The 27,390-nt window shown below is 40.0% G+C and overlaps 1 protein-coding gene across 2 annotated transcripts in view; it reads right to left on the bottom strand.

Annotated features, from left to right (window-relative positions):
* Positions 1–13,292, bottom strand: part of ajap1 (adherens junctions associated protein 1) — a 40,822-nt gene extending 27,530 nt beyond the window's left edge. For both annotated transcript variants that reach the window (XM_088290850.1, XM_088290851.1), the window contains exon 1: positions 13,253–13,292. In XM_088290850.1, the coding sequence (XP_088146976.1) occupies positions 13,253–13,281 (29 nt within the window). In that variant the 5' untranslated portion in view covers positions 13,282–13,292. The remainder of the gene's footprint in view (positions 1–13,252) is intronic.
* Positions 13,293–27,390: the final 14,098 nt, after the last annotated feature.

Raw genomic sequence — 27,390 nt, 5'->3', positions numbered from 1 at the left:
TTTCTTTCTCGATCAAACGGGTGGAGTCACGTGACTAGAGGCGCTGTAGCGGTCTTAAAGGGGCATGAACATTGCCGCAGACAGAAACGGCTTTTCTTTTTTCTTTTTTTATTCACCGAATTTACCGACATGGGCAAAATGATTTCGGTCATTGTACTAAATTTCGGTAACGGTAAATTTTCGGTTTATCGCCCAGCCCTATTTGGAGGCCTTTGCTAAAATTTCAGGGAAACTAAACAACTAGTTGTGTTATTCAAGGTTGCACGGTCAATTGATCGTGTGTTTACATGCTAAACTGTGTTTCCTCACTTTCTCGCATCTACGCACACAAATGTCACTGGTATAAAAAAAAAAGTTACTGGAAAAAAAAAAAAGAGTTACTTCGGTTGAGGAAGTTTCAAACTACAGTGGGTGGTTTTCCCTGGTGGATCCAAACAAAGACAGCAGAAGGTGTAACGGGAACTTTCTGAACATAGTGCAGGAAAAATAGAAAGCTCGTTATCGCAAACATTTGTTGGGCAGCAATTAGGTCAGACTTTTTAACAAAATATTTGTGTATACTAAAAAAGTATCTGACTGTGATCGTGCGCTCACCATTTGAGTTTTAAGTTTTAAATTTGTAATTCAATTCAATAAATTTTGGTGCTCAACTAAATGTTCAAAATGCCTCTAAGTGTCACGAACCCCAAAGTTCAAACCTCTTTTTAAAATAATCCTGCTCGGACTGAGTTTCACCAATTAACCAACACATTTTTACTGTCTCATGAAACGGTTGTTATTCAGTGTAGAAATCACTCCGAATGATATAATTTGTCCTCTTGATGAATCTCGGACTCCATTCAGTCCAGTAAGCATCTCAGGAGACAAATGACCCAAATGTTCCAGTTAGAGCGCAGTTGTGCGAGAATATGGCCGTTATTTACAGAAACAATGTCTGATTATCGGTTATATTAGTGCTGCAGAATCTCCTGAACATGATATTGCTTTTATCGCTAAATCTGCTTTGCAAGAAATGGAGATAGAGAGCCGTGCATAACACATGTTTTAAAATCCACTGAATATAACTTTACATTTTGGCAAACTTTGTTTCTGGAAAGTTTCCTGAAAAACACAATGAAAAAAATGTTTAACCGTTTCGGTATAACTCTCTGTACATCCTATATTTAAAATGCAAGTCTGTCAAAGATGACATGTATTCACATACGAGAAAGGTTTTTTTTTTAAGTAGAAGAAATGTAATTTATCATCAAAGGGCATTGCGCATAAAAGTTTTGACAGTAATTCCTGTTGGTGCTTGAATACTCTAAAGATAAATTCACCAGTTGATGTCTTTTTTAAAATAAGTGTGTTTTTAAAAAATATATTTATTGTTAAAAAACTACTTTTGAGCATTGTATTCGTAAAATACACAAATGTTCTGCTTCTAATTAAAATATTTGTTGTTGGGTTGGGGTTAGCGCTAAATTATTTCATCCTTTATACAGTTCTTCTATATTAGTTGGATAATCGGATATTAAGATTTCCTGCCAGATCTGAACTGCAATCAGACAAAAAAAATAATAATTTATTGGTTGGGCCCTATCTTGTGAGACTTCATATCAGTAATCATTCCGAGGATTAACGCAATGCCAGCTGATGGTGTTCATGTGAGCAATATGATGATTGCGCTGTACGCAGAACTTGAATCAATAGTTGGTGTGAAGCAGTGGTAACGTTGCAAAGAAAATGATTCATGCATATATAGTATCGTTGGATGGAGAAGAAAGGAAATGGAATTCATCCCGTAATGACTGGACTACGGTCTGCCCTTGAGGTTCCTCTGCATAATATTTATTTAGAACAATAATACTATGGCTCAATATCGTTGTAGTGAAGGACGATCTATAAAAATGTGGCAATCATCTTTTTCTGCCGCGTGTCAGATATTTTTCCTATTGAAAAGGATTGCGTAGTATTTTATTTATAGCCACAAGTTTTGAAGATCCCCGCACCCCCCCCCCCTGCAAAACCTTGACACTCTCACAGATCTCTTTAAATGCCTCAGGGGAATGAGTGTGTGGATTATAGCTCCTTTTTAAGTCTTACACTCCGAGACATATTCCAAAGTACGTCCGATAGTTGTGTTGCTTGATTGAGCAAATTCAAAAGGTTCATCAAGAAAGAGAGCGTATACAGGAAGAATAAAGTGATGCTGTTGAGAGCTCATACATTGTGGTTCCATCCATTCCACTTCCCCTAATTCTGCCAGCCTCGAGGACAACCAGTTCACACTGGGGAGGAGACTTAAAATAGAGGGATGGAGACCATGCATTTATATTACCCAAAGAGAGCAATAGACATTGAAAAAAGAAAAGAAAAGAGGCACCAGGGAAGGAGCGAGGCAGCTATCTTTCACCTCTGGGGGGTGAAAATTCTCTGATAGCATCCAGGCCAGGGAACAAGGGCACTTCCCCCTTTCACAGCTCACTCCGAGGGCAGATAGGACCCTATCGGCTAAGAAAGCTGCATTTGACTGCTTCATCAAATTATTACAATGGCCCCATGAGTGTGAATACATGAAATATATCTAAGGGCAGGCCAACAGAAACATGCAGCATAGACAGTCGGGATTGATGTTTGACGGACTGCATTCAAATCAATTACGGTGATGACTACTTCCAAATTATACAAGTGATGCAACTGAGAATCAACTGCACTCATTTGATTGTAATTTCTTGAAGAGGTGACAACAAATAATTACACACAATCACTTAAAAAATTGGTATTTTGATTAATTTTGCGAATGTGAAGTATGAGTTAAGCAACAAAATCTCAGGTGGGCGGCCATTTTGTTTCTTTCTGTCAACAGAAAATGACATCGCATTTGCTCAGGGCTCAGGTAATGAACCATCAGGGCTCACCTGTTTTCTGAAGCTGAGCCATGATTGGTCGTTATCTGAGCCCAGAACAACTGCAATGTCATTTTCAGTGGATAGCAAGGAAAAACGGGCGGATTTTACTGCTAAACTCATATTCCACAAACGCATTATTAACCAAAATGTAGCGTTTCGACTAATCGATTAATTCATTACTATGCCCTTCCTCAACAGGCGGAATAGATCCATTACTAATTTGATTTCAGTTCAAATGACAAATTGCACTACATTCTTTTCCATCCCTGCGTCTGTCACGATGGCCTTCCTTTCGTTCTCCAAAATGACAGCTCAATTGCCGTAAATACTACATGGCTGTGATAGTGCTATTGTTTGCTCCATCACAAGGGCAGACATGCTGACAACCTGACATTTACTGCTGGGTTTGGAGACTGAAATAAGCGCATATCTGGACTTGGACTGTCAGGAAATGTATGCATCGTCTAGTCCGCAGATCACTGTCAGGTCAGGTGAACCAATAAATTATCGACTATTATAACAGACGTACCTGTAGTCTTGCATAATGCTATTCATTCTGTTAATAACAACACAGTCAAATTACAAGCACATAAAACACTGCCTAATCTCCTCTTAAAAAACAAAAAACAAAAAAAAAAAACACCACAATGGCCAATCACAAACAATACTAAAGGATTAATCATGCATTCTTTTTAAATCAGTCTTAATTGATTAATTATAAAAATCTTTAATTGTCCTGTTTTGTATAGAAAACATACACTATAAGGCAGAAATTATTCTGACCTTTATAAAAGCGCCGTGGGAATTTGTTTTCACCCTCAAACCCAGTCTGTTAACAAAATGAGGGCAAAGCCGTGCCTCTCTGCCCTACCCAACGCTATTAATTTGGGAAAGCAGCTTGAAGGGAACGTGACCCAGAATAATCACCTTTGTCAAGAGGTACACCCTGGCTTACTCAGGCTTGATTAATGGTCTCTTTATAGAAAAGAACTGTATAACAGATGGGATTTTACTAAATACAAATTCTAATTAGGGCTTCCATATGGGTTGGGAGGAATAATCGATTATTAGATGCGATCAATTGATCATTCAAATGTTACGTCGTACAGCGCTTCAGATTGGTTTTAATGAATGATCAATAATCGATGCCTTTATTTCGGCTATCACATTCGTCATGGTAAATTGAAGTCAGAGAAACTACAAGTAAAACTAGTCACGTATTGTGGCAAGAAAGAAAATACCCGCATTCAGAGCCATTCATCGAGATTCATAGAGAAACGGAAATAGAATTGGGAGGTGGCGGGAAATTCATACCTCGAATCTCAATAATCAAGGTAACAGGGCTTGAGACTGCAATCAAGTTTTTTTCAGCATGTGTGAATGAGAACAACATCTTTTCACATTTTTTCTAGTACATTCATTTTGCTCCCTCCAACGCAGGCATAATATTAGACATAGGAGTTAAAAGCCATCCGCTTTTGCCGTCCTCGCTAGTTTCTTTATTGTGCGTACGTCAACCGGTTTGGACTCACATGTGAACTGTTGTTTTGGCTAACTATAATTGTTTAAAATATGCCATATTGGCTCAAAATTGTGAAACTTGTTCAGTAAACTATTGAGCTGGGAACCTGGAGGCATTATTGATATGTTGTGTTGTGCCTGAAATCTCAAGAGATGTCAGGGAAATGTGTGGGCATCAATTAAACAGAAACACAATTACTCAAACACTTTCTGAAATTGGTATTCAGTCTCATTAGCCAATCCTCTCAAGTGTTCTATATGTTTTACACTCTGAATAATAAAAGAATGCAACAATATTGAGTTAGAATAGAAATGTACTTTCCAAGCCATGTTATTACAGATACTTTTTATAACTGTTTTCCATTTGTATCTTTAATTGTTTCAATAAAGGTTCTTCATCTCTACATGTGATTATTCTGTAATAAGCCACATGGAACAAAGATTTGTTGGGTGGTCCCCAATTTGGTATCAGGTCTCAAAGAGACAGACCAACATTTTTTTTTCCAGAGCATCAGCCCTTACAACGCCCCAAGACCTGCCGATTACATTCCGAAGGGCAAAGTAGTAGAGTAGAACTGGGCGATTATATGATTGACAATTATGCTATTATGTGACCAGCTGCGAGCTGTGGGCATATTAACGCCATCAGATGCGGCGGAAACCGAGTGTGACTGCAGCCAATCAGAGTCGTGCTTCTAACTTCGGTTTGCACGTAGAAGAAAACGGAATTCGCCAATAAATGAAAGAAGAAGCAGAGGAATGGTAAAAATGGCCGAACGGGCAAGCTGACTGGCAGTCATGACTTGGCATCATTTGTTGAAGATGAAGCTCTTTTGACAAGAGAAGTTCCTTTCCATCGCTTTGTGCAAATGTCTCGTCACAAACTAGGCCGGAGTTACTTCCAAGACCGGATTAACGAGGTGTCAATTTTACTACAATGCCCAACGCAAAATAACTGCAGGGCTGCCAAGGTGAACACATATTCCTGTCACCTCATAGACAAATCTTTCTGTTTACAGTTGGAATTTAAATCATTTGGGTAACATTGCCACGTCAATTCGAAAATCATATATCAGTTGCACAATGTTATGCTCCAAATTAATGGAAAGGTTCTTTTTAAGTACTTAGTATGTTGAAAGGGATTTAAAGATGCTTTTTTTGTAGTGATTGCTCTTAATTAACTGTGCACTTACGGTGGCATCCATAATGATTGTCTGGTTGACGGCTAAGTCACTCCTAATTTACTACCTGGTTGTCTTTGCAGAGACCGGAAGCCTGTTATGCAATTTAAATTTGAGGTTGTCATCATCTTAATTGATTACACTAACAAAGTGGCATTTTTTGAATGGAGAAATTATGTCTTGCTTTTAAATGAACAGGAGGCAGTTAAGTATTACCCTTAGGGGGGAAAATACAGTTCATTGATGTCTAAAAGCATATGTAAAATCAGTAAATATAATCAGTGGACAGTGTTAGTAATTCACTCATTGACAATTGTCTGAAATGGCGGTTTTACAGGGTGCCGAGGGGCACCAACTGCCAACCCCATCCAAAGTTTTGCCTCCCCATCTGCCACGGAATCTGCCAATGAATCTGTCAATACTTCATTATTTTTTTAATTATAACTGTTCCTTATATTGTCTCCATATTGTGTATTAATATTTATAAATTCCATTAAGATCCTACTGTCGGCAGCACGCCAATTGAGGAAAGCCCGAAAGTCATTGCAATCAAATTTTTATTAAAATTAGGAAGTCTAAAGGAAGTTTTAGAGTTTTACAGGAGTCTCTGCGTGCTCCCGTCATTTCGATCGTTCATTTTTAAGTGGTCTCTGACGTTTTAGATCCGTCTTTTCCTAATACGCATATAATTGTAAGTCTTTCAGTCTTAGAAGTGAAGTGACACACAATCAGTAACCAATAGATGAGCGCCAACAAAACAGTAAACGGGAAACTCTGCGATCATGACAGCAACATGAACGAGGGAGAAACACAGGGGAAAATGCGACCGCTTTGTGTAAATGGAGCGTCCAGCAGAAAGAGAAGCGAGTGGTCTCGCTGTCGTCACAACAGTCCAGTCTCTCTCGACTGTTGACAGTTTAAAATGACAAGCTATGACTGAATGTAACGAGCGGCCACATCCACTGACACCTCCCTTCCCTTGCCATGGTAACAAGGCGACTTTTTGACCACAGCTTTAGCTCAGTGGTTAGCACTGTCCGCTCCCGTTGTGATGGATGTCAAAGTGGATCCTATCCCGAGTGGGATGAACGCCACCGGTAACATAAGTTATAAAAATTACGTTATTATTGAAAAATGTCAAATAAATTGCTGCAGCATGCTTACTTGTTCATGTTTTTTGCTTTTTTTCTGCAAAATGCTCCATACTCTTTGGCAGATGCACCCAAAAACATCTGCATCTCTATTTTATAGGTTTTTACCAAGAGCGTGATGGGGAAAATTTGCATTGTGTGAAACAAAATGGCTGAAGAATCTTGTCGTAGGCAATATTTATACAATACAGTAGTGACCCTGCAAATTTCAGTCTAAAATCAGGGTCTGTGGTTTCTTTTTTTCCCAAATCTTCTCAAAATGTTCAGATAAAGAGGTTGCACAATGTACCTTCTCTGACCACAGCTGGTTGGGTAAGCGTGGTTGCGATCTTTTAATATGTTCAAATGGTCCATCAAGTATGACATGATTTACAGTTTGTGAATATCGTGACCATTTTTTTTTTTTAGTAATTTCGTGCCTAATGAGGTGCTGCGGCAGACAATAACCTTTACTACATTATTACATGGAGGTCTTCTGCCTGGGCCATAGCTTATACTAATTCGATTTTTAAAAACAATACATTGTCTTCCAAAGATTGTGGGAGTCTCGTTATAGTCAGTAAACTCTCGTTTATTCCCCACAAAACAAAGCAATTATATGGGTGTATAGCTGACAGCGCAACAATCACGTCACGAAAAGAGCACACTTCTTTTGCGTGCCAGATATATAAAGTCTGTAACACGCATGAAAACTTGTCAGCCCAGGGAATGCAGAAAAGTAAATATCTGTTACAAGCATCATAGAAGTTTTTATCACTTGATAGCACTAATATATATATATATATATAGAGAGAGAGAGATAGCGCTGTCAAAATTCAAGTGTTGATTTGAGAGATTAATTTAAATTTTAGAAAACGTGACATGAATATTAAATGTTTATAACCCTCCCACCCCCACGAAGAAAAAAAAAAGAAAACGTTTGTTTTTTTTTATCAATCAAGAGGCCACTAAGACCGTGGCTGTGGGCCGCATTCCGAAGGTTGCCCATCCCTGCACTAGATGGTCGAAGTTACATAATACATTTGTGCTCAGTAGTGTGGTGTGAGATATAATTCAATGTGCTCCTCGGTTCAAGAAATGTTGGGAAAAACAGCATAAAAGGGTGGAGTTTGGAGACATGCACAGTTGTAGCCTGTTTACTATGCCTAAAAGATATCTCTCCGACTCTGCAACAGGAGAACCAGCTATGTATAAATGCACACACGCATACCGGCACACAAATGTCTCTGCAGTTGTGAGCTTGAATATTGAGTTGCAAATGAACAAAGCCATGATGTCGTTAGTCACTCCCCATTTTACATTTATTGTCCACTTGCAGGCGCAGTAGAGCAATTGAAGCGTCAAGCTTCAATGCGTCATCTCACCATCACACTAAATGTGAAACTGTGATACAGGTCCGTTGGTAACCTGTTGAAAATGTGCAATGTCTGATGTCGCAAATTGGAATTGAAGAGGCCTGCGTGCTCGATCTCTGACTGTTCAACCCGGGAGAAGAGAACACAGCATGTGTAAGTGCACACACTCATACAAGCGCACAAACGTCTGCGGTTGTGAGCTTGAATGTCAAGTCGCAATTGAACAAAATTGCTTACTACTTCTGCCAACAGAGGAGGTCATGTTAGCTTGTATGTTAGCCTTGCACGATTTGCATGAAACATTTTGGACAAAAACCATTGATGCAGCTATATTTTCATATATATATATATATATATATATATATATTTATTATTTATTATTATTTTTATATTTATTCATTTATTTTTAATATGCAGCGTTTTATGTGAACCACATTTCTGCCACCAACAGGACAGGGGCGACAGCTACCAAAATTCAGCACATTCTTAAAATATCTGGCTTAACACACTTTTGGGTCCAGCTCCGTCTATAATTTTTATTTTTACTATCTGTTAAATTATTATCGTGTTTCTTAACCAATCCTCAAAATCCTCCATACAGAAGATTTTTTTTGCAGGTTTTATCAAAATATATTTACCCCATTATTTGATCTGTTTCCCTCCTTTTAACTGTGGCTTTGTTGCTTTGAAAAACAGGTTCAGTGTTGTCAAGTTAAGCCCCCACAGTCTAAATTTTGTAATTAGGAGATAAATGTTGGATCTACAAAGAGTTGCAGAGATATTTGGATTTCCTCTGTGTCGAAGGCCACTGGGGAGTGAATGTTGAATACAAAATAAATAAATAAATACGCTAAATAAATAAATAGATACTGGTAAGGCTGGGCAACTGCTGGTCCCGCTGTGCAACAGGAGACGTGCTACACTTGTGAAGTTGAATTACGATTCAAAGTGGGGAAAACAAAAAGAATAAAAATGAGCATGATGCAGAATATGCAGTATTATAAAGAATTCCAGGTGCGATAGTTAAGGATTTTGCACGCCTATATTATAATATCCTTGCTAAAATGACCCTCATGCTCCAAAATATAAGCAAGGCTGCAAAGATCACGGGAGCAAAAAAAAAAAAACACTAGAATTCTCCAATGACCTCAGAGCAGCACAGTCAAATCTCAATTTTTATTGCAGTCGAAGCCGCAATCCACATCAATAACCACTATTAGAATTAGAATTAGAAATCCCTTTATTGTCATTGTGGGCCAGGGATCCTTTTTTCATTCATAAATTATTTTAGTGAAAAGTGTCTCACTGACAAATGCACAGAGAAACAGTTAGTGGCAAGGTCCATGACAAATAGTAAATCTGATCTGCTAGAGAGTCGTTATTGATCCAAAAAATTAAAAATAAAAAAACACTCATCTGGGTGGGGCTCTGTGTTGTTAGGTTCTTCCCCCGTGGTATTTGGACGTGTACGTTAAGACAATCAGGTCTACTGCTTGCAACATAGTGAGAACCTGGACGTTGAGATTTGCATGTATGCAGTCACATGAATGCCAGGTTGTCACGGCCCCTCGCCTGAGGCACCGCATATGTGCTTGCTGAGTAGAAATGATCTCTCTCTGATGTCCGGCACACTTGCATCACCCACACTACACGCAACTGCGCTTTAATGGACATGCTGTCGGTGGTCAAGCTCATCCGTTGGCATGCGAGCCACAGAGACCAATGTTATGATTTCAAGTACTAAATTGTGTTGTTTTTTTTGTTTTTTTATTATGTTTAATAAGGTTGAAGTCATTGGAAAGGCTGTCACTCAGCGACATGAATGTGAATATGAGTCTGAATTGTTGTCTCGATATTTGCCCTGCGACTGGCTGCCAACCAGTTCATGGTGTTCTTTCACTAACTGGGATAGGCTAAATCCAGCAGGCCATGATTCTGAACAGGATCAGCAAAGTTATTTTCCAGAATGAGAAACTCAAAATGAACAAGAGCTTTTTGTTGAACACGTTCAGACTAAGCCATTGAAATGATTTATCTGAATAAAATTTGCAGGTCTGTGGTGGTTACATTTTTTTTTCTTATGATCAAGATGGATTCATAGCCTTTTGGGAAAGAGCTCTTTTCTTATTACAAGGAGCGTATATTTGGTTAAGTGTCATGGAAAATGTACACGCTGCAGCAGTGGGAGTATGATTTTTTTTTTTGACCTATTCACATTATATGAAGGTATCATATTTGGTGATAACGACTCAACATGTTTTTGTTGTTATTGTCAACACTTGTTGCTCGTGGATAAGCATGTTATTTTGGCCACGGGAATCAACAATTAATTATGGGCGACTTCATTTAAATAAAAAGACAAATCTGAGGTGTATCAGCATTCCGTAACAGATTATGGTCATCCTTTGCTCAAAGTTCCAACAGAGGTTTTGTGTCCGTTTCCTGTCGATTGAAATCAACCTGCAAATTTGCCTGCTTCTGAACTTGTGTCAGAGGCGACTAGCATGTACCGTGCCATGGAATGAACTTAAACACCACAGAGTCACCAAAAGTGATAATGCCGCACATCTAATTATCGTCATGTCCAAAACTGCAACAGCTGCGTCAATGAGCACACATGAATAAATGCTTAGCATCTGATGCAACAATTGTAAAACCCCAAAACCTATAATGCCCTTTTTGTACACCTTTCAAATGTATTCCTGAGGTTGTTAAAAATGGATTTATGTACAAAACGTAATGATCCAACACCCAAGAGTGGCTTTGTTATTTCCGTACAAGTAAACAAGTTGTTTTTCCTCCACTCCTGCGCTTGGCAACAATTTTCCAGCAGGAAATAGTATACACGTCTTGTGGCATACGCTTTTTCACAGGGACAACCAGTTCTGGTCCTTCTGGATTTAACAGACTGCTGTGCACTGGGTATTTATGACGTTGGAGCTTACAGACGCACAGACGTCTCCAGAGGATAGAATCTCAGAGAAGCAACACAGCCTATTTCACTGCAAATGAGGTTAATCATGCTCCAGAGAGGCCTTGCTAATAACCCTCATAGAAGCTATTAGGGTGGCACCTAAATTACATGAATGCAGGAATAATATCAGTGACGCCACCTCTACGCTTCGACACCTGTGAAGACTTTTAACTGGCCGTATCAAAAGCATTCATCTCTGACTACAGAAACCGCCTTGATGGGAAATGATATCTTTTGACTGGAGTGAGTCTATAAGATCAATTTTAATTGTTTCGTAAAGGGCTTAAAAACACAGTGAGTATATCCACAGGATATGCACCCTGCAATGATCATCTGTCCATCAGAACAGGCAACTTGAAGTTTTTAGGAAGGCTGGAAGGAAGCCAGAACCTACTTGCTTTTTGAGGTAAAAGTGGCTGATCAGTCCTCCTAGTTGTGTTCAACCTGAGATTCTATTCAAAGTAGCACCCAAATTATTCATCTCAGTCTACCAACGTTCTTTTGTTCTTATCTGGAACTAAATGCTTTCCTATATTTAACTATCCTTTTGATGTGAAGAGCTCCTACAGCGCCCACTTGAAAGGCAACTGGTGTCTCTGCCAATGATATTTTTTGCAGTTGCGTTGTGCTGTTTATTCTTTCCAGTGGCTTGGTGGGAGGAGAGCTTGGTGTGGGAAATGTTGACCGTGAAATAAGCATGAAATGTGCCGAAGAATGCTAATAATGACTAATGAAGGTTCAATCCCTGCTGGTAAAAATCTCGCTCACAGATTCCCCCCAATTGTTTCTACACCTGATATGTTGAGGTATTTTTCTTTTTATTCTGGATCTTTACAATGAAGAGAACGATTTTTGATATATTGAAAGAATATAATCTGTGTTTTGTTTTTTACAAGAACAATCCCCGAATGACTCATTTTTCTACCCCACATTTTGAATGCATATCTTCTGTCTTTAATACGAAAGCAATTGCTTTCTTTTTTTCCCATTGGAGAATGGCTTCAGTACTGACTTAAAACTACGTCGCATTTGTTATCAAGACCCTGAGTTTGATATAAATTATCATGCAGATAAAACTTAATCGACCGCACTCCATATGTTATTTATTAATTTTGTCATTTGAATATTAATGCTCATCTCCATGTTTGCTAATGACAGTGCTGTGGTACCACCTACGTTTTGTCTGTCTTGAACAAGGAGCTAGTAGTTTATTTGCTTCACTAAATATGTTCACTATCAGATGCAATGTTATTGACAGCTGTCTGACTAGTACTGAAGAAATCGTTGAAGTCTGATGATCACGAAGACAACTAGGTTAATGTGAGTGAGTTCAGTCTAACAGGACCTATCAAGTCGCCAAATAATGGAAACATTTTCATGAAATGAAAACTGGTAGATCTACACCTCTGACTGGTTTGTTAAAAACCATCGCACTTGCATGCTACTTTTTATACAAGCATTTTATGTTTGACTCCAGCGAACACCATTTCCCCTGCGAGATCACCCTTGAGATGTTCAGAATATGCCATATATGCATGCTAATGACCAGCTATTTGATCTGAGAGCAAGTGTCTAACTGCTAGTAAGTCGCATGTATTACATGTAAACCAATGTTACCCAAAACAACATTACACTTCATTTAGTAGAAGTATGTGGTTTTGTCTTCATTTCCCCCCTTCTATAGTTGCTCTTTCTAGACAACAAAGAAAGCATCCATTAAGGGTGTTGTTGTTTTCACCCGGTAATTAGCCAGATAATTGTGCGTATGTGGGACTGCGTGTGCTCTCACAGGTGGAGAGTAAACCCAACCTCGAGTCTAGAGGGCTGCTTGCGCCGTTACATTGGCGACCCCCAGCGTTTAAATTATGAATTGTTCAAACAAGACTTCAAAAAATAAAATAAAATAATAAAAATAAAATTATAATAAAAAAATAAATAATACTTCTAAATACATACATTTCAGCCATACAAGATATAAAATAATTCCAGAATATTGATTCAAAAAGCTGTAGCTGACAAGATTTATGGATTAAAAGAGTCCTGTCATGAATCAGTTCCTCCTAAATTGAGGTGACAAGCGTTATCCAGCAAAAGACGGAAACACGACGCACATTTTCCAATCCACCCAAACATTAACACATATACTTTGTTTATTTATTTATTTTTAATCGAGTCTTACCTGCGTGCGACACTCCGTTTTATCCACATGTTCTCCTTCTCAAATGTCCATCGGGTAACCTCCCATTTAGATTGGCGTTCAACCAAAGTCGACAGTGACTAATGACACTCAAGTGACGGACTTTCCTCCATCTAACGGTGACGCCAACATCATTTAAACCATATCCAGTCTGGTGGCGCACGCAATAATTCCTCCAGCGATGCCAGAAAACACCCTCTAACTTATTCTACTTGGTAATAATATTCAGAGTAGACGGGATGAGGGGGGAATGTGGGGGGTTAATGGGCGCGTGTAGGTGGGCAGGTGAACCAGGAGCCAAAAAACGAACCCTCAAACTTTGCCTTCATTTCTTCACCCCCTCTCAGGGAGAACAAGACTAAGAGAGAACAAAAAAAAAACAAGACATGTCGTCGGCATCTTCGTCTGCGCTCTCTTCTACATCGTTGTCAGGCTGATAAACGTCCAGAAATGTTGACATACAGCTGGAGAGAAGTCGTCGCGAGTTAGGGGCTCCCGCATCTCTAAAGAGGACGTAACATCTCTGGTTGGGGTAAAATCTCTGATTGAAAGGTAGGGGAGAAAAAAAACATTCAAAAATAACAAAAAAAAGAATAAAGAGGGGTGACGAAGGAGGTGGTTGCGGTTGTTTCGGTGGAGTTGGAGCGAGAAAGAGGATGAGAGCGTGTCAGTGGAGAAATGGGGCGAGAGAGGAGAGAGAGGGGGGGAGAGAAAGAGAGAGAGAGAAAGGCAGCTCCGTCTCCTCCCGCCGCTCGTCTTCTTCTCTGCCGCTGACAAACGAGCTGCCTGCTGAGGCTCGCGCCTTCGTGACGTCATTTTACAGCCGAATATGTCATGCGCCTGAGCCTGTCCTGTTACGTCAAATGAAAGCGCACACTCATGCCACATGAGGGGCGTTTCCTCACTCCTTGGGGCCCCCCAAGCAAGAATGACCATTGTCAGAAAAAATAGCAGGATTGATTACAAAATGTTTTATTAAACAAATGACATAAAAGCCTGGTTGGGAGTTAACAAGTCCACAGCCGTTCCAATTAATAAAGCGACTCGTCTTCTTAGGAAGTTGTTCTCATGTAGTTTTTAGCCCAGACTTCTTAGTAAACATGGTGAAGCTGCATTTAGCTGTTATGCTGCACACTATTGGAATAAGATTCCCAGAATGTAAATGCATTTAAATCCAGGTTCAAAACCCCCCCTATATCTTTGACCAAGGTCCGCTAAACATGTTTAAACCCTTGTTTTGTTTTAGTTAATTTAGAACCCTCATCTTATTTCTTTATTTTACTTTTAAATATTTTAAAAGTGTTTTGTTAAATAGTTTGAATGTTGTCAATGTAAGTTGTTTTAGTATTTTTTGTGATCTAATTTAGTTGTTTCTGTATTTTCTTGTGAATGTCTCGTCACTCTTGTGTTTGTAAATGCTTGCATGTGTTGTGTCTTTGCTTGTGTGGAAGCACATTGAGTTGTCTCGCGTATGAAGCCAGAAAAATAAAGCTGCCTCCCCTTGACTTTTCCAGCGCGCAAAAGAAGTATTAAGCTGCGTAGTGATCCTGGTAATCTAATCCAGTAATCAGCAAAGTCTGCAGAAGCTGGATAACCATCCTGATCATTTGAATCAGGTGTGTTGTAGCAGGGAGAGATGGTAAACATCTAGGAAAACAGCTCGCGTGGAACAGGTTGTGAAGAACTCCTGGTCTGAACGTAAGCCGTGTTGGCTGGAAGTTTTTTCCGAAAAACTTTTGATGCCAAACGACTGAATAAACCTATTAATCAACACCAGGTTATCACACATTTTAGAAGAGGTTAATTTTCATTCTAAGGGCATCCCATTAACTTGTAACATTAAGGCTCGGAATAAGTGTTTTGACATTACAGTTGCAAGTCAAACTTTGCTGTTTGCGCTTCATTAAAATACATTTAAAAGCAAAACCGAGAATCAACAATTTTTAAGATTTTTCACAAGAGGGTGCCATTAAACATACTGGGCTGAACGAACCCCGTGTCAACGTGGTGCAATGCACTTCCGGTGCCTCTGCGTGGGAAGTAGAAGGCGGTTGTTCGCGCCACAAAGATAAAATCTAAAGAATTTTGTGTAAAAAAAACAACGGACACCCATCCTCGCTTGGTGTTACTCATGCCACACCAGCTAGTGTAGTTAATACACTTCAGAGTCGCCTCTCAGTTGTCATCGTGAACAGCAAAATAGCAATTTATTAAGTGTCCTAGAGGGAAACATTGTACTCAATAACGAGTGTGACATGACCGGAATCGGAAATCCATGAATGTATGGCGTACATCAGGCAGGTGTTGTGGCCTACATGGTTAAAAATATATGAATATAATGCAAGTATGAGACTGTATTCGCAATGTTTTCTTTGACACATGCACTATAAATGTTTTAAAAAATACATTTGAGTAGAGTACATTACAGTCGACCTACGTTTTTTTTTCTTCTTCCGCCCCCCCATCAATTTAGCTTTATAACAGGGACCATACAACTCATTTAAAAATACTTATATTTGCGTTTGAAATTGTTTTGAGACAACAATAAACGGCTTGCTGCTATTCACATTTTGTTTAAAATACTTCATTTGTTATATTATCATATCTTTGTTGTTTGTTGTTTAAACCCTTGCATAGGTCTCTTTGATTAACTTGCAAAAAAAGGATCCTCCAAATTAGAAAGTTGCCCCTCAAGTGCACTCAGTCTTATATAATATAACATCATGTGGCGCTCAGTGCTCTTTTTCTATACTCTCTGTTGTTTATTTTTTTTATTTATTCTCTTTATTGTTATTTTGTTTTTATTATTTATATTTGCACTGAAGATGGGAGATCTCCATTCTTATATACTCAGTATAAAGACAATGAAAGACATTCTGATTCAGATTCAAATGAAGTTACTAATAATTTTAAATTGCTCTGCAATTTAAACAAACAAAAAAAAAGCTGTTCTGAACTTCAGCGTACTGTTCTGTATTGTTTTCCATTTAGTATTTAGTTTCTGTTTTTTTTCCTTGCGCTTTGTGTGTCTCGTCATGTTCATTGTGTCCACCTGTGTTTGTCTACCCAAGCCCCAGTGTTGACCAATCAGGTGCTTCCAAGGCTTCATGTCTTGTCCAGGTGCTCCTCGTTGTCTCGTCAATTTGTTTGTATTTAGTTCCCTGTTTTCTTTCAATTCTTGTCCGTGCATTCATTGTCCTTGTCAGTTGTCCTTGTCAATGGTCATGTACCTACGGCCTGTCTCGGTTTATTTCCAGATAAGTCAAGTCGTTGTGTTTTGTTGCTCCCATTTATTTTGTGCTTTTGTATTTTTTTTTTTTTTAATTAAATGCCATTTAAGTTACACGTGCCTTGCTTCATTGCATTTTTGGGTCCTCCTCTTCCTTCAACCTCCACCACCACCAGACATACTGATACGCTATCTGGCATTTCCACTGGAAATGCTTAATGTGTTGCTGTGCATCAGGTCCAATGCCTGGATTCCGTGCTCTGTCTTTGCTTATGAGTGTCACTTTGAACGAGGCAAGAGGCAGTAGTGTGAACTAATGAAGTAGTACTCAGGGGCGTAGCCATCATTTCAGAAAGGGAGGGGGGCGAATTGTTCAGAGGTCAACCACCTTTAATTTCTTTCCCAATTTAATTTGTGACATTTGTTATACTCGTCTTACATTGAGGAGAAATTCAACTCACATGCTGCATATTTGTGTGGCGCACCACACAGAATCAAACAAACATGTGCAGGCATGCAAGGAGAGATGTCATAGCGAAAGGGGCATGCAAATAGTGCTGCGCCGCTTGAGTTTGGGTGAGAGGTCAGTGCCTTGCTCAAGGGCACCTCAACAGTAGTCAGGAAGCAGACTAGCATCCCTCCAACAACTACTTGCCATTTCACATTTTGGTCGCAGCGGAATGCAAACAGTGACCCTCCAGTTCCATAGCCCAAATCCTAACAGATGAGCTACTTCTTTTTTTTTTTCATCCTCTCACATACATACAACTCCTCACTGTAGTGGCCAGAGGACCGAACCAAACTGTCAAATTCTGGCTGAGTCAAAACACAGTGACAGTAAAGCATAAGTAGCCAGATAATTGAATGCCTGATGGCAATACTGGACACAAAAATTCAGTCAAACTTCATTTATTGCACACCGAATGGACAGGAATTGGAAATGTTTTTAAATATTTTTATTCATATTTTCAAAAAGGGAAGTCAAACTCAAATATTTTTTAAAATAAAATGTTCTTTGCACCTTCACTAGTTTAAACACAGCATTTGGATTTAAGGTGCGTTTGTGGAACATGAGTTAAGCAGCAAAATCCATCTGTTTTTATGCATTTCAGGAGGCGGCCATTTTGTCACGTCTGTCGACTGAAAATATCACAGTTGCTCTGGACAACGAGCAATCACGGCTCACCTGTTTTCTGAAGCTGTGCCATGATTAGTCGTTATCTGAGCCCTGAGCAACTGCCTTGTCATTGTCAGTCGACAGAAGTGACAAAATGTACACCTCCTGAAATGGATGGATTTTACTGTTTAGCTCAAAATCCACAAACGCAATATCAATAAGAATGCCATGTTTTGAGGAGTGGGCCCGCATAGAACAAATTCTTGTAAACAAATTTTTGGCATTGCCTTCCACATGTCCAAAACCTGGAATTTAATCTTCAAATAAATTGTATTTAATTTACGCAAAACAAGCCTGGAATGTATCCAATGTAGGATATGTGCCTTGGCTCCAAAGTTGAGAAACACGCCGCTAAACTATGACATTTACCTCTTTTCATAATTACATTTATGTGAAGTGTCTCAATTTCCAGGTGCTTAAATTTTAGGACCTGGGGGTTTAACACTTCAATTTGTAGTAAATGACTGTCTGGAGGGCAGCGTGGTGTACGAGTGGTTTCCACATTTGCCTCGAATTTAAGAGGTTGTAGGTTATATTACATCTGTATTTAGGATGTAAGATCTCGCTTCCTGTTGGGTTTGATGAAATTAGAAGTACGGTCTGTCCACAGACCTCATAGATGGACACTTTTGGGTTTTTGATGGTTCAATACATAATGAGTATTATGTAATCCAATATTCACAGTTTGTTTGCTGGCTGTTTGCTCACAATAAAGCTGAGTCAGCGAGAGAAGGCGGCAGCCGTTAATGTCAGTGTGGGACTCAAAAGTGCAAGGAATAATTTGTACGCAGGTTGAGGCCTCCGCTGCTTCAAAGGTCACCACTTTGTGCAGCTTTTGGTGGGTCCATAGCTAAAAATAAAGGCCTGCCAAGAAGAGCGAGCACAAAATGCATCAAGAAAACGGGTAACATGGAGTTTACTCGGGATATGTAGTGATGTCAGACTTGAGGAACACTTAGACATCAGAATTAATCACATCACGCTGAGCATCGCAACGTCTGAGCGGAGTTGGAAGCTGTTTCCTCCTCATAATCTTTACCAACGGAATGCTGAAGTGAAGAGGACTTAAGTTGGGAGGGTTACTTATTCGACTCTGTTTCCCGCGTGACATGAATGCAGCATTAAACTGTCACCCCGGAGGCTTTTTTACATATCTGTACAACAAGATGTCAGCAGTAGGCAAAATCCATTACCTCACACACTCGCACACAAAAATCACCTATGACAAGATCAACTCTTGCGTGAGAACAAGAGAGAACGTGGCGGCCTTTCTTGTAAACCTCCAGGTCAAAGTGTCAAACCAGTGAATGCATCACACCTGCTTTAGCCGTTGCGACTGCTCCAGCCTTTACCTCAACAAATATATTACATTTTTAGACCACAGTTAGTTTATGCTTGTGTTGATGCTTGCTTTTGCACAAAACGTCGTCAATTATAGATTAGACTTGTCTTGAGATTTTCTAGCTGGTATGTTGCAGTTTCAACACGTCGGTAATTGTACACTTTGGAGTTTGTCCAAAATTTGGGAGAAAAAAAAAAACGCCAGAGAGTTTGTGTGATACTGTAATGAAGAAAGGGACTCGTATTATTACCCCTTTTCCGATCAAAGTCAACTAAGTTTCGATTAAAGTAGGAAAATCGGATAAGATCATAGTTTGCCAATTCTTGTCTCTTTTTAGGTAATCGACCACATACCACATCACAGGGGAACTATTCATCCATCCAGTTCTATACCCCTTTAGTGTACACCGTGGATTGGTCGCTGGTCAATCGCACAGGACATTAAAAAAAACAACAATTCAAGCTCATGTTCACATCTACTTTATAGACAATTTAGAGACTTAAATCAGTGCTTCTGAGTTATTTTCTGTTGCGCCTCCCCCCTAGCAAAAAGAAAACAATTCGCGCCCCCACCCCACCACCCACTTTAAATAATATCATTTCCGTCACGAAACAAACCTACAAACTTGAGTTAATATTCGCTGTGCTCAATAGGCAATGAGAGCGGCACTGCCAACTACTGGAGTGGATGTGCAATGACACTTTTAGTTAGGGCGGCAAAAAAGCATGTTCCCCAGGGTCACACGCAACCCCCCCCCAGGGGGCCCGGAAGTTTTTGCAATATAAAAGAAAGTCGCAGTACTCAGAGAAAACCTTTATGCAAGCACGGGGAGACTCCACAGAGTTCAGCCGCAGTTGAGATTGGAACCCCAAAACCTCAGACCTGTGTGGTAGACATGCTCATCACTCGTAAACTGTACTCCCCTCATAGGAAAACTATAACAATTACTCCGCTAATGAAGCCATAAAACGTTACAACTGAAAGTAAATTTTAGCTGAAAGCCACACACAGCGCAGTAGATCAGCAGAATTTTTCGGATTTCAAGTTCCTGGTCACATCGCATTTCTCACGGCGACATTTGCGAGCAGACTTAACAGGGCTCAGTATAACTGTCGCTTAGACCAACATGTTCGCCACGGCGCTGGGCCAGGACAGAGAGCTGACATACACACTAAGGGAAAACAGCACTACACGATTGTGAGACATCACTGCTCTTTATTGAATATGAAAGACACAAAGGGGAAAAAAAGCAGAATCTGCTGTATTTAATGGGACATTGCATGGCAATGGAGAAGGTCAGGACACAGACTTTTTTTATGGAGAGTGCATGTTCTTCACATGCTTGCGTGTGTTTTCTACGGGTACTTAGGCTCCCATCATGCATGTTGGGTTAATTAAAGACGGGACAATTTTTGTGGACAGTCGGATGCGCTCGGTTTGAAAATACAGGCACATCGTAATTTTGTTCTGCTTTATTGTGTTTTGGAATTCGACAGTTTTTTGTCTCAGGAAGTAGAGCACTCTTTTGGCCAGGTGAAACCAGATTTAAGTTGTGATAAAGGTGGTGTGATACGATTTTGATGGATTTGACAGACTGTGCTCCGCTGCTATGTGTGGTGGATGTCATCTTATTTTCTTCATGCATATGGCATCAGCGTACATTGAATCGTCTGAATCATTGTAGAAATGTATCAGTTTTATGCATTATTAGTAGTATGATTATCATTGGATTCGGCGTATTATTATTATTATGGATTCAGCTTGAGCTTTATTACCGGCATTTAAAATAAACTTCTTTTTGACTGTAAATTGATGAATTTTCTCTTTATTTATCTATGATTTTCAAAGTCATGATGATTAAAGAGATTTTACCCACTTCGTCAGATGAAGTGCTTTTTTTGCATTTGATCAATTAAACATATTTTCTATTGTCTTTTTGGCAACAAACAATCAGAGTAGAGTAAATATTGCTTTTATGTTTTGAGAAGCGGAGTTTACATTGGCACCTCTTACATCAAAAGCACCTAAAGAATTTGAAGTCAGTGTGGGGAAATCACACCTCCTAATAGTAACATTTCAGTGATGCAAGTCTTTTGCTTTTATGGCTATTTGGCTCCGTACGCTGCAGCCTTTAATGCCCAAAGTCAGATTTTTTGGTAGATCTGATCTTTTCATGTAACAGTTCACATTACAAAAACAATGTCACTTCTAATGTGAATGTGATGCGTCCATGATGTGGCACGCATGCGCACAGAGCACGATGAAAAAAAAAAAAAAACCTCACTTGCCACAGTGTTTAAGGAATTAAATATGGTCCCATGTGTAGAAGCTCATTATTTTTCATCTCATATCGCCAGAGTAGCAAGGTGTGATATAAGGCAACGCTCCTAGATCTCCTAATTTTATGGAGATGTCAATGTCGCGCATAATAAATTAACCCTCTGCATGGCTGAATTAATATTATCACCACATAAAGTATGTCAACTTTATGCTTCGTGTTTGAAGTGGGATTAAAGTCAACTATAAAGACAACAAACACTGTTGCTCAAAATAACTTTGGAGATTCACCGCCGATTGTCACTAGTCTCTCGAGCGCTGTCCCACGCCTGCGCGGATCGTATATTGGGCTTTTGATGACATATAGGGCAGGTGTGTATGTGTCTTCATAATGCAGGCGTATTGCATACATATGTGATTTTTATCCACATAAGAAAGAGGACCGGCGGTAAGGGATGCTGTCAGGCTGAAGAAGGAGTCCTATCGGGCCTTTCTGGCCTGTGGGACTCCGGAGGCAGCTGACAGGTACCGACTGGCCAAGCGGAATACGGCTTCGGTGGTTGTCGAAGCAAAAACTCGGGCGTGGGAGGAGTTCGGTGAGGACATGGAAAACGACTTCCAGACGGCTTCGAAGAAATTCTGATCCACCATCCGTCGTCTCAGGAGAGGGAAGCAGTGCACCACCAACACTATTTATAGTGGAGATGGGGTGCTGCTGACCTCGACTTGGGACGTTGTGAGTCGGTGGGGAGAATACTTCGAAGACCTCCTCAATCCTACCGACACGCCTTCCTTTGAGGAAGCAGAGCCTGAAGACTACGGAGTCTTCACCTATTTCGGGGGTTGAAGTAACCGAGGTGGTTAACAAGCTCCTCGGTGGCAAGGCCCCGGGGGTGGATGAGATCCGCCCGGAGTTCGTTAGGGCTCTGGATGTTGTGGGGCTGTCATGGTTGACGCGCCTGTACAACATTGCGTGGACATCGGGGACAGTGCCTCTGGATTGGCAGACCGGGGTGGTGGTCCCCCTTTTTAAGAAGGGGGATCGGAGGGTGTGTTCCAACTATAGAGGAATCACACTCCTCAGCCTCCCTGGAAAGGTCTACTCAGGGGTACTGGAGAGGAGGGTCCGTCGGGAGGTTGAATCTCAGATCCAAGAGGAGCAGTGCGGTTTTTGTCCTGGCCGTGGAACAGTGGACCAGCTCTACACTCTCTACAGGGTCCTTGAGGGTGCATGGGAGTTCGCCCAACCAGTCTACATGTGTTTTGTGGACTTGGAGAAGGCGTTCGACCGTGTCCCGCGGGGAGTTCTGTGGAGCGTGGTACGGGGTACCAAGCCCCTTGATACGGGCAGTTGGGACCCTGTACCACCGATGTCAGAGTTTGGTCCGCATTGCCGGCAGTAAGTCGGATTTGTTTCCAGAGAGGGTTGGACTCCACCAAGGCTGCCCTTTGTCACCGATTCTGTTCATAATTTTTATGGACAGAATTTCTAGGCGCAGTCAGGGCGATGAGGGGATCCGGTTTGGTGACCTCAGTATTTCATCTCTGCTTTTCGCAGATGATGTGGTACTGTTGGCTTCCTCAGGCCGTGATCTCCAACTCTCACTGGAGCGGTTCGCAGCCGAGTGTGAAGCGGTTGGGATGAAGATCAGCACCTCCAAATCTGAGACCATGGTTCTCAGTCGTAAAAGGGTGGAGTGCACTCTTCTGGTCGGGGAGGAGATCCTGCCCCAAGTGGAGGAGTTTAAGTATCTTGGGGTCTTGTTTACGAGTGAGGGGAGGATGGAGCGAGAGATCGACAGGCGGATTGGTGCAGCCTCCGCTGTGATGCGGACGCTGTATCGGTCTGTCGTGGTGAAGAGGGAGCTGAGCCAAAAGGCGAAGCTCTCGATTTACCGGTCGATCTACGTTCCTACCCTCACCTGTGGTCACGAGTTGTGGGTCGTGACCGAAAGAACAAGATCTCGGATACAAGCGGCCGAAATGAGTTTCCTCGACCCGACCCCGGATAAGCGGCGGATAATGGATGGATGGATGGATGGATAAGAAAGAGGCCCACGTTGGATTTGAGAAAAAAAAATCGGAATAGTACTGTTCACGCGTCATAAAAAAAATCTGAAATGTGTCACCTATGAGAAACACAATTGAGCTGCGGTGTGGCCTTTGTGACCAAACCAAGTACAGGTCTTGCCTTTGGGTTGTTAAGTGAGGGAGAGCGCTTGAGCATGAGAATAAAAATAGGAAATATTACATCATGCAAAGCAGTAGGACTCAGATGTCACCAAAAGTGTTATTCTTGAAATAAAGTTAGTTATTGTTAGTCATTTTTAACCATCAATGATAAAATAATTTTTAGACCGTTAAGAATTCTAAAACTGGACCTAAAAAAATGCCTGGACTTTTAAGCCTGTTAGAAAGTTGCTCATTGGTGTCAATGCCAGTTTTTTTTTTTAAATACAAACACTACTGATTTCATCCCTGAGACTTAATAAAAAGAAAAATGTCCTTTTGTTTTGGTTGTTTTTTAACGGGGAATTTTATTTTAGAAAAAAGTTGTTTAGGGGCCTTAGAGGCTTTGCTCCCTACCGATTCATTTCTGTGTGGGTATCTCCGAAAAAAAAATCATCTCTAGCTCCACAGGAGATGAAAGCTGTCATTCTCTTTCTCTTTTTTTCCCTTTCGTATTCACACTCTCTCCTCCTCACTAACGTTTAGCATGATACGTCAATATGTTGCATGACTGGCAAAAAAAAAAAAAAAAGAGCCAGTGCTGTGCAATGCTAACAGGCTTATTTTAGCCTGAGAGACACGGTCACAGGTTGTCATGTATGTCAACGTGTGTGATGGCAACACACTTCAGTTCACATGGACCCAAACACAGCACGCGCTAGCAAACATCTGTTGTGTAAGTCATTAACACCCCACCATGGCAGTGCAAATTAAAAGGATGAGGGATTTGAAGATGGCTCTGTATCTGCTAAACTCCAGTGAGTCACTCTTTGCAACATTTTGGGTGTAGTTTGTAGTGTTACGTGGAATCTGGTAGGGAGAATTGTTTCTTTGCACATCTAGAAATGCTACATCAAATTTGTATTTTTTAAATAATTTTTGATTGGTAGTGCAAGTTTTAAAGGGTGTTTTGCGCTGTTGTGGGCGTGCACACACTGTCTTGATTAACTGCCAATAGAGCGGCTCCGCTCATTGACAGTCCTTGACATGGTGGAAGGAGGAATTGAACTACTGGAATGCATTCCTGACATAAAAACGCGGAAAAAAGTTTAGGAGGAACTGCAAGCGGGGCTCCATGGGAATGTCCGTCGGTACCCAGCCCCAATCCCTCGGCCTTCATAGCTGTGCCGCCGCCAGCGGGATGATTTGAAAGGTCTATAATGAAGATAATATGATGATGTAATAATAATAATGTTTTCAATTAATTGTTTCTGTAACGATTCAGAAGGCTTGCTGCACACTTTTCTCATATTTCTGCCTTTGTTGGCGTTACAAATAAAAGTTACTTAATCTTGTACACGCCTGAGGTTGCACACAACAGTTGAGGAACCTCAGCTCTTGCAGAAGGTACAGTATTTATTTATCTCTGAACTCTCATTTAGAAATCGTTTGCATGCTGATAACCGACTTCAAATGATGGTGGTTTTTTATGTGTGTCATGGTGTCATGTCTTGAAGATACATTAATATTTCACAAGCTTGTGTTAGTCAAAGATTTTGAATAAGTTTATATTTCTTCAAAAAGAAGTGTATTATTCTCGATTGCTTGGCGCAAACTGTTACTGATTAACTGATTAAAAGTGTAAGAGTAAGACCTCTTCCTTATGTGGATCTTTTTCGAATTCGTTGACGTTAGCGCATCTGTTTCAGTAGTGGATCTTTGACGTATTTCACCTCGGAAGAAAAAGGATAATATATCGTCGTATTTGCACAAGAGTAGCTCATGACGTGATAAACGTACTCCAAAACACTTGATCCTTGGAAGACCTACGTCTTTGTGAGTGTTTCTAATTTCACAAACATATATTTTAGGTCAAGTCTGTACTTTATTTTGAATGCAGGTGGATGGTAATGTGTTATTGCATCAAGCTAACTGCTCATGTATAGACCTGCACTATATTAATCTACTGTATTTTTATTTCTTCTTTGTTTCAATTACTATATTTACAAATATACCTTACAATTGTTGTCTGTGAGGAGAAGAGAACTTCATAAAAGCAAGAAAAGTACACCTTTTCCGTAGTTCGCTGGCTGTCTAACTGCACTTAGGCACGTGTCGCGAGGACAGCACACGTAGTTTGGAGAAATTTAATATGACAGCTTTTATTTATTTCTTATAATTTTAACTATGATATTGTTCAACGATTGAGAAAAATTTAGAACAGAAATCACAGTATTTTTAAAGCAACTCAAACAGATTGTTATTTGGTGGGGGGTAATAGTGAATGGTGATTACGTATTCATTTTACATTGGGTTGCAGACTGGTTTTAAGGTACAGTTTACAGGAAGTTATTTCACACACGCACGCACGCGTGCGCGCACGCACACTCAAAAAAAATAAATTATTTCACATTTAAAAAGATTGTAGATGAGGCCTACATCCCTCCACTAGTCCCATTCCACCACATCAAGCTTGCTGTATATCATTATGTCTGACACTACTCATTTCATAAAAAGCGGATATGTTGTCATAGCAACAACATTACAGAGGCAGCTGGGCTGAATATTCTACTGTTAACTTTGAGGATCTGTCTTTTTTTATTTCCGACAAAAAGGCATAGAGGAAACACCACTGATTTATTTTTCATGCGCTCATCATTTACAAGGTTGTTGATTTTGGAGCATTATTAATTCCTTCCAAGGAGGTCATGTTTCACCCCTGCCAGGTAGCAGAACTAGACAGACATTAAGTTCAGTTTCACCCATTTTGTTTACGACAATAAATAGTGTTTAATTCTAGCTCAATAAAAAATACAAATCTGTTGACAAAGACAACTAATGTGACAACAAATATGTTAAATAAAAATAAAAAAAACAATGCTAATTCCGAGACCATGACTAAATCGTTCTTGCCAAACTGTGTGCTCAATATCTGTTCACATTTTTATCCAATGGGCAGACTGACTGGACCCTAAAGCAACATCCATTTTAAAAGGGATATTTTCCGTTTGAACCGCTTTAACATGACAGAGTAGCTCCTTCCTTCGAGCTTTATATTAGAGCAAGACGGCATTACCTGCATCATCTGCTGCCCACTCACTCGCCTTTAAGAGACACTCTAGTGACAGTTGGATGCTGTAGACTCCTTCATAATAAAGAGCTTTGTTTTTTTTTTAACATTCCCTCAAGACTTTGTCTCTTGCCTTCACTCACAATGTGTGTTTTTCGTCTCATCATGTATACCATCTGAGACGTAGCTGCCTTGTCTTCTCGTTACAAAAGCTACTCATGCTAGTCCTTGTCATTTTATCTCATTTATTGATAGAGTTAACAGCAATTTACGTTGCCAAAGTTTACATTATGGTACTCGTGGATGTTTTTTTTTTTTCAAATCTAATCTCTTACAATTGCAATAAAGGGCATTCTGATTTTAATATAAATCTACAATATTTTTACATGTGTAAATATATGTATACAGTGGTTCCTCAACTTATGAATTTAATTTGTTCCATGACTCCGTTTGTAACTCAAAACCTTTTGTAAATCGAGGTACATTTCCCATCTATCTATCGATCCATCTATTTATATATATATATATATATATATATATATATATATATATATAATTTATATATATATAGAATATATATATATATATATATATATATAATTTATATATATATATATATATATATGCGTGCACACACGCCATTCACAAGAGTTGCCAAGGGCCTTTCCCAGCTGCTGCATTTGTGCATGAGTACCAGGTGTCTTGCCTCCAGCGGCACAGTAAGGAACCTTGGCGTTACCTTTGATCAGTATCCTTCAACCCCCACATACAACAAATGTTAAGGACAGTGGGGGTTTGTTCCACTCATGTAAAATTTACGAAATTGTGTATGCTGGAAATCCTACTCCACGTTTTG

Source organism: Idiotropiscis lumnitzeri, chromosome 3 (genome assembly GCF_059441095.1).
Source record: "Idiotropiscis lumnitzeri isolate Australia: NSW breed Sydney's pygmy pipehorse chromosome 3, RoL_Ilum_1.0, whole genome shotgun sequence".
Lineage (NCBI taxonomy): Eukaryota > Metazoa > Chordata > Actinopteri > Syngnathiformes > Syngnathidae > Idiotropiscis > Idiotropiscis lumnitzeri.
This window is presented reverse-complemented; position numbering and strand designations above follow the sequence as displayed.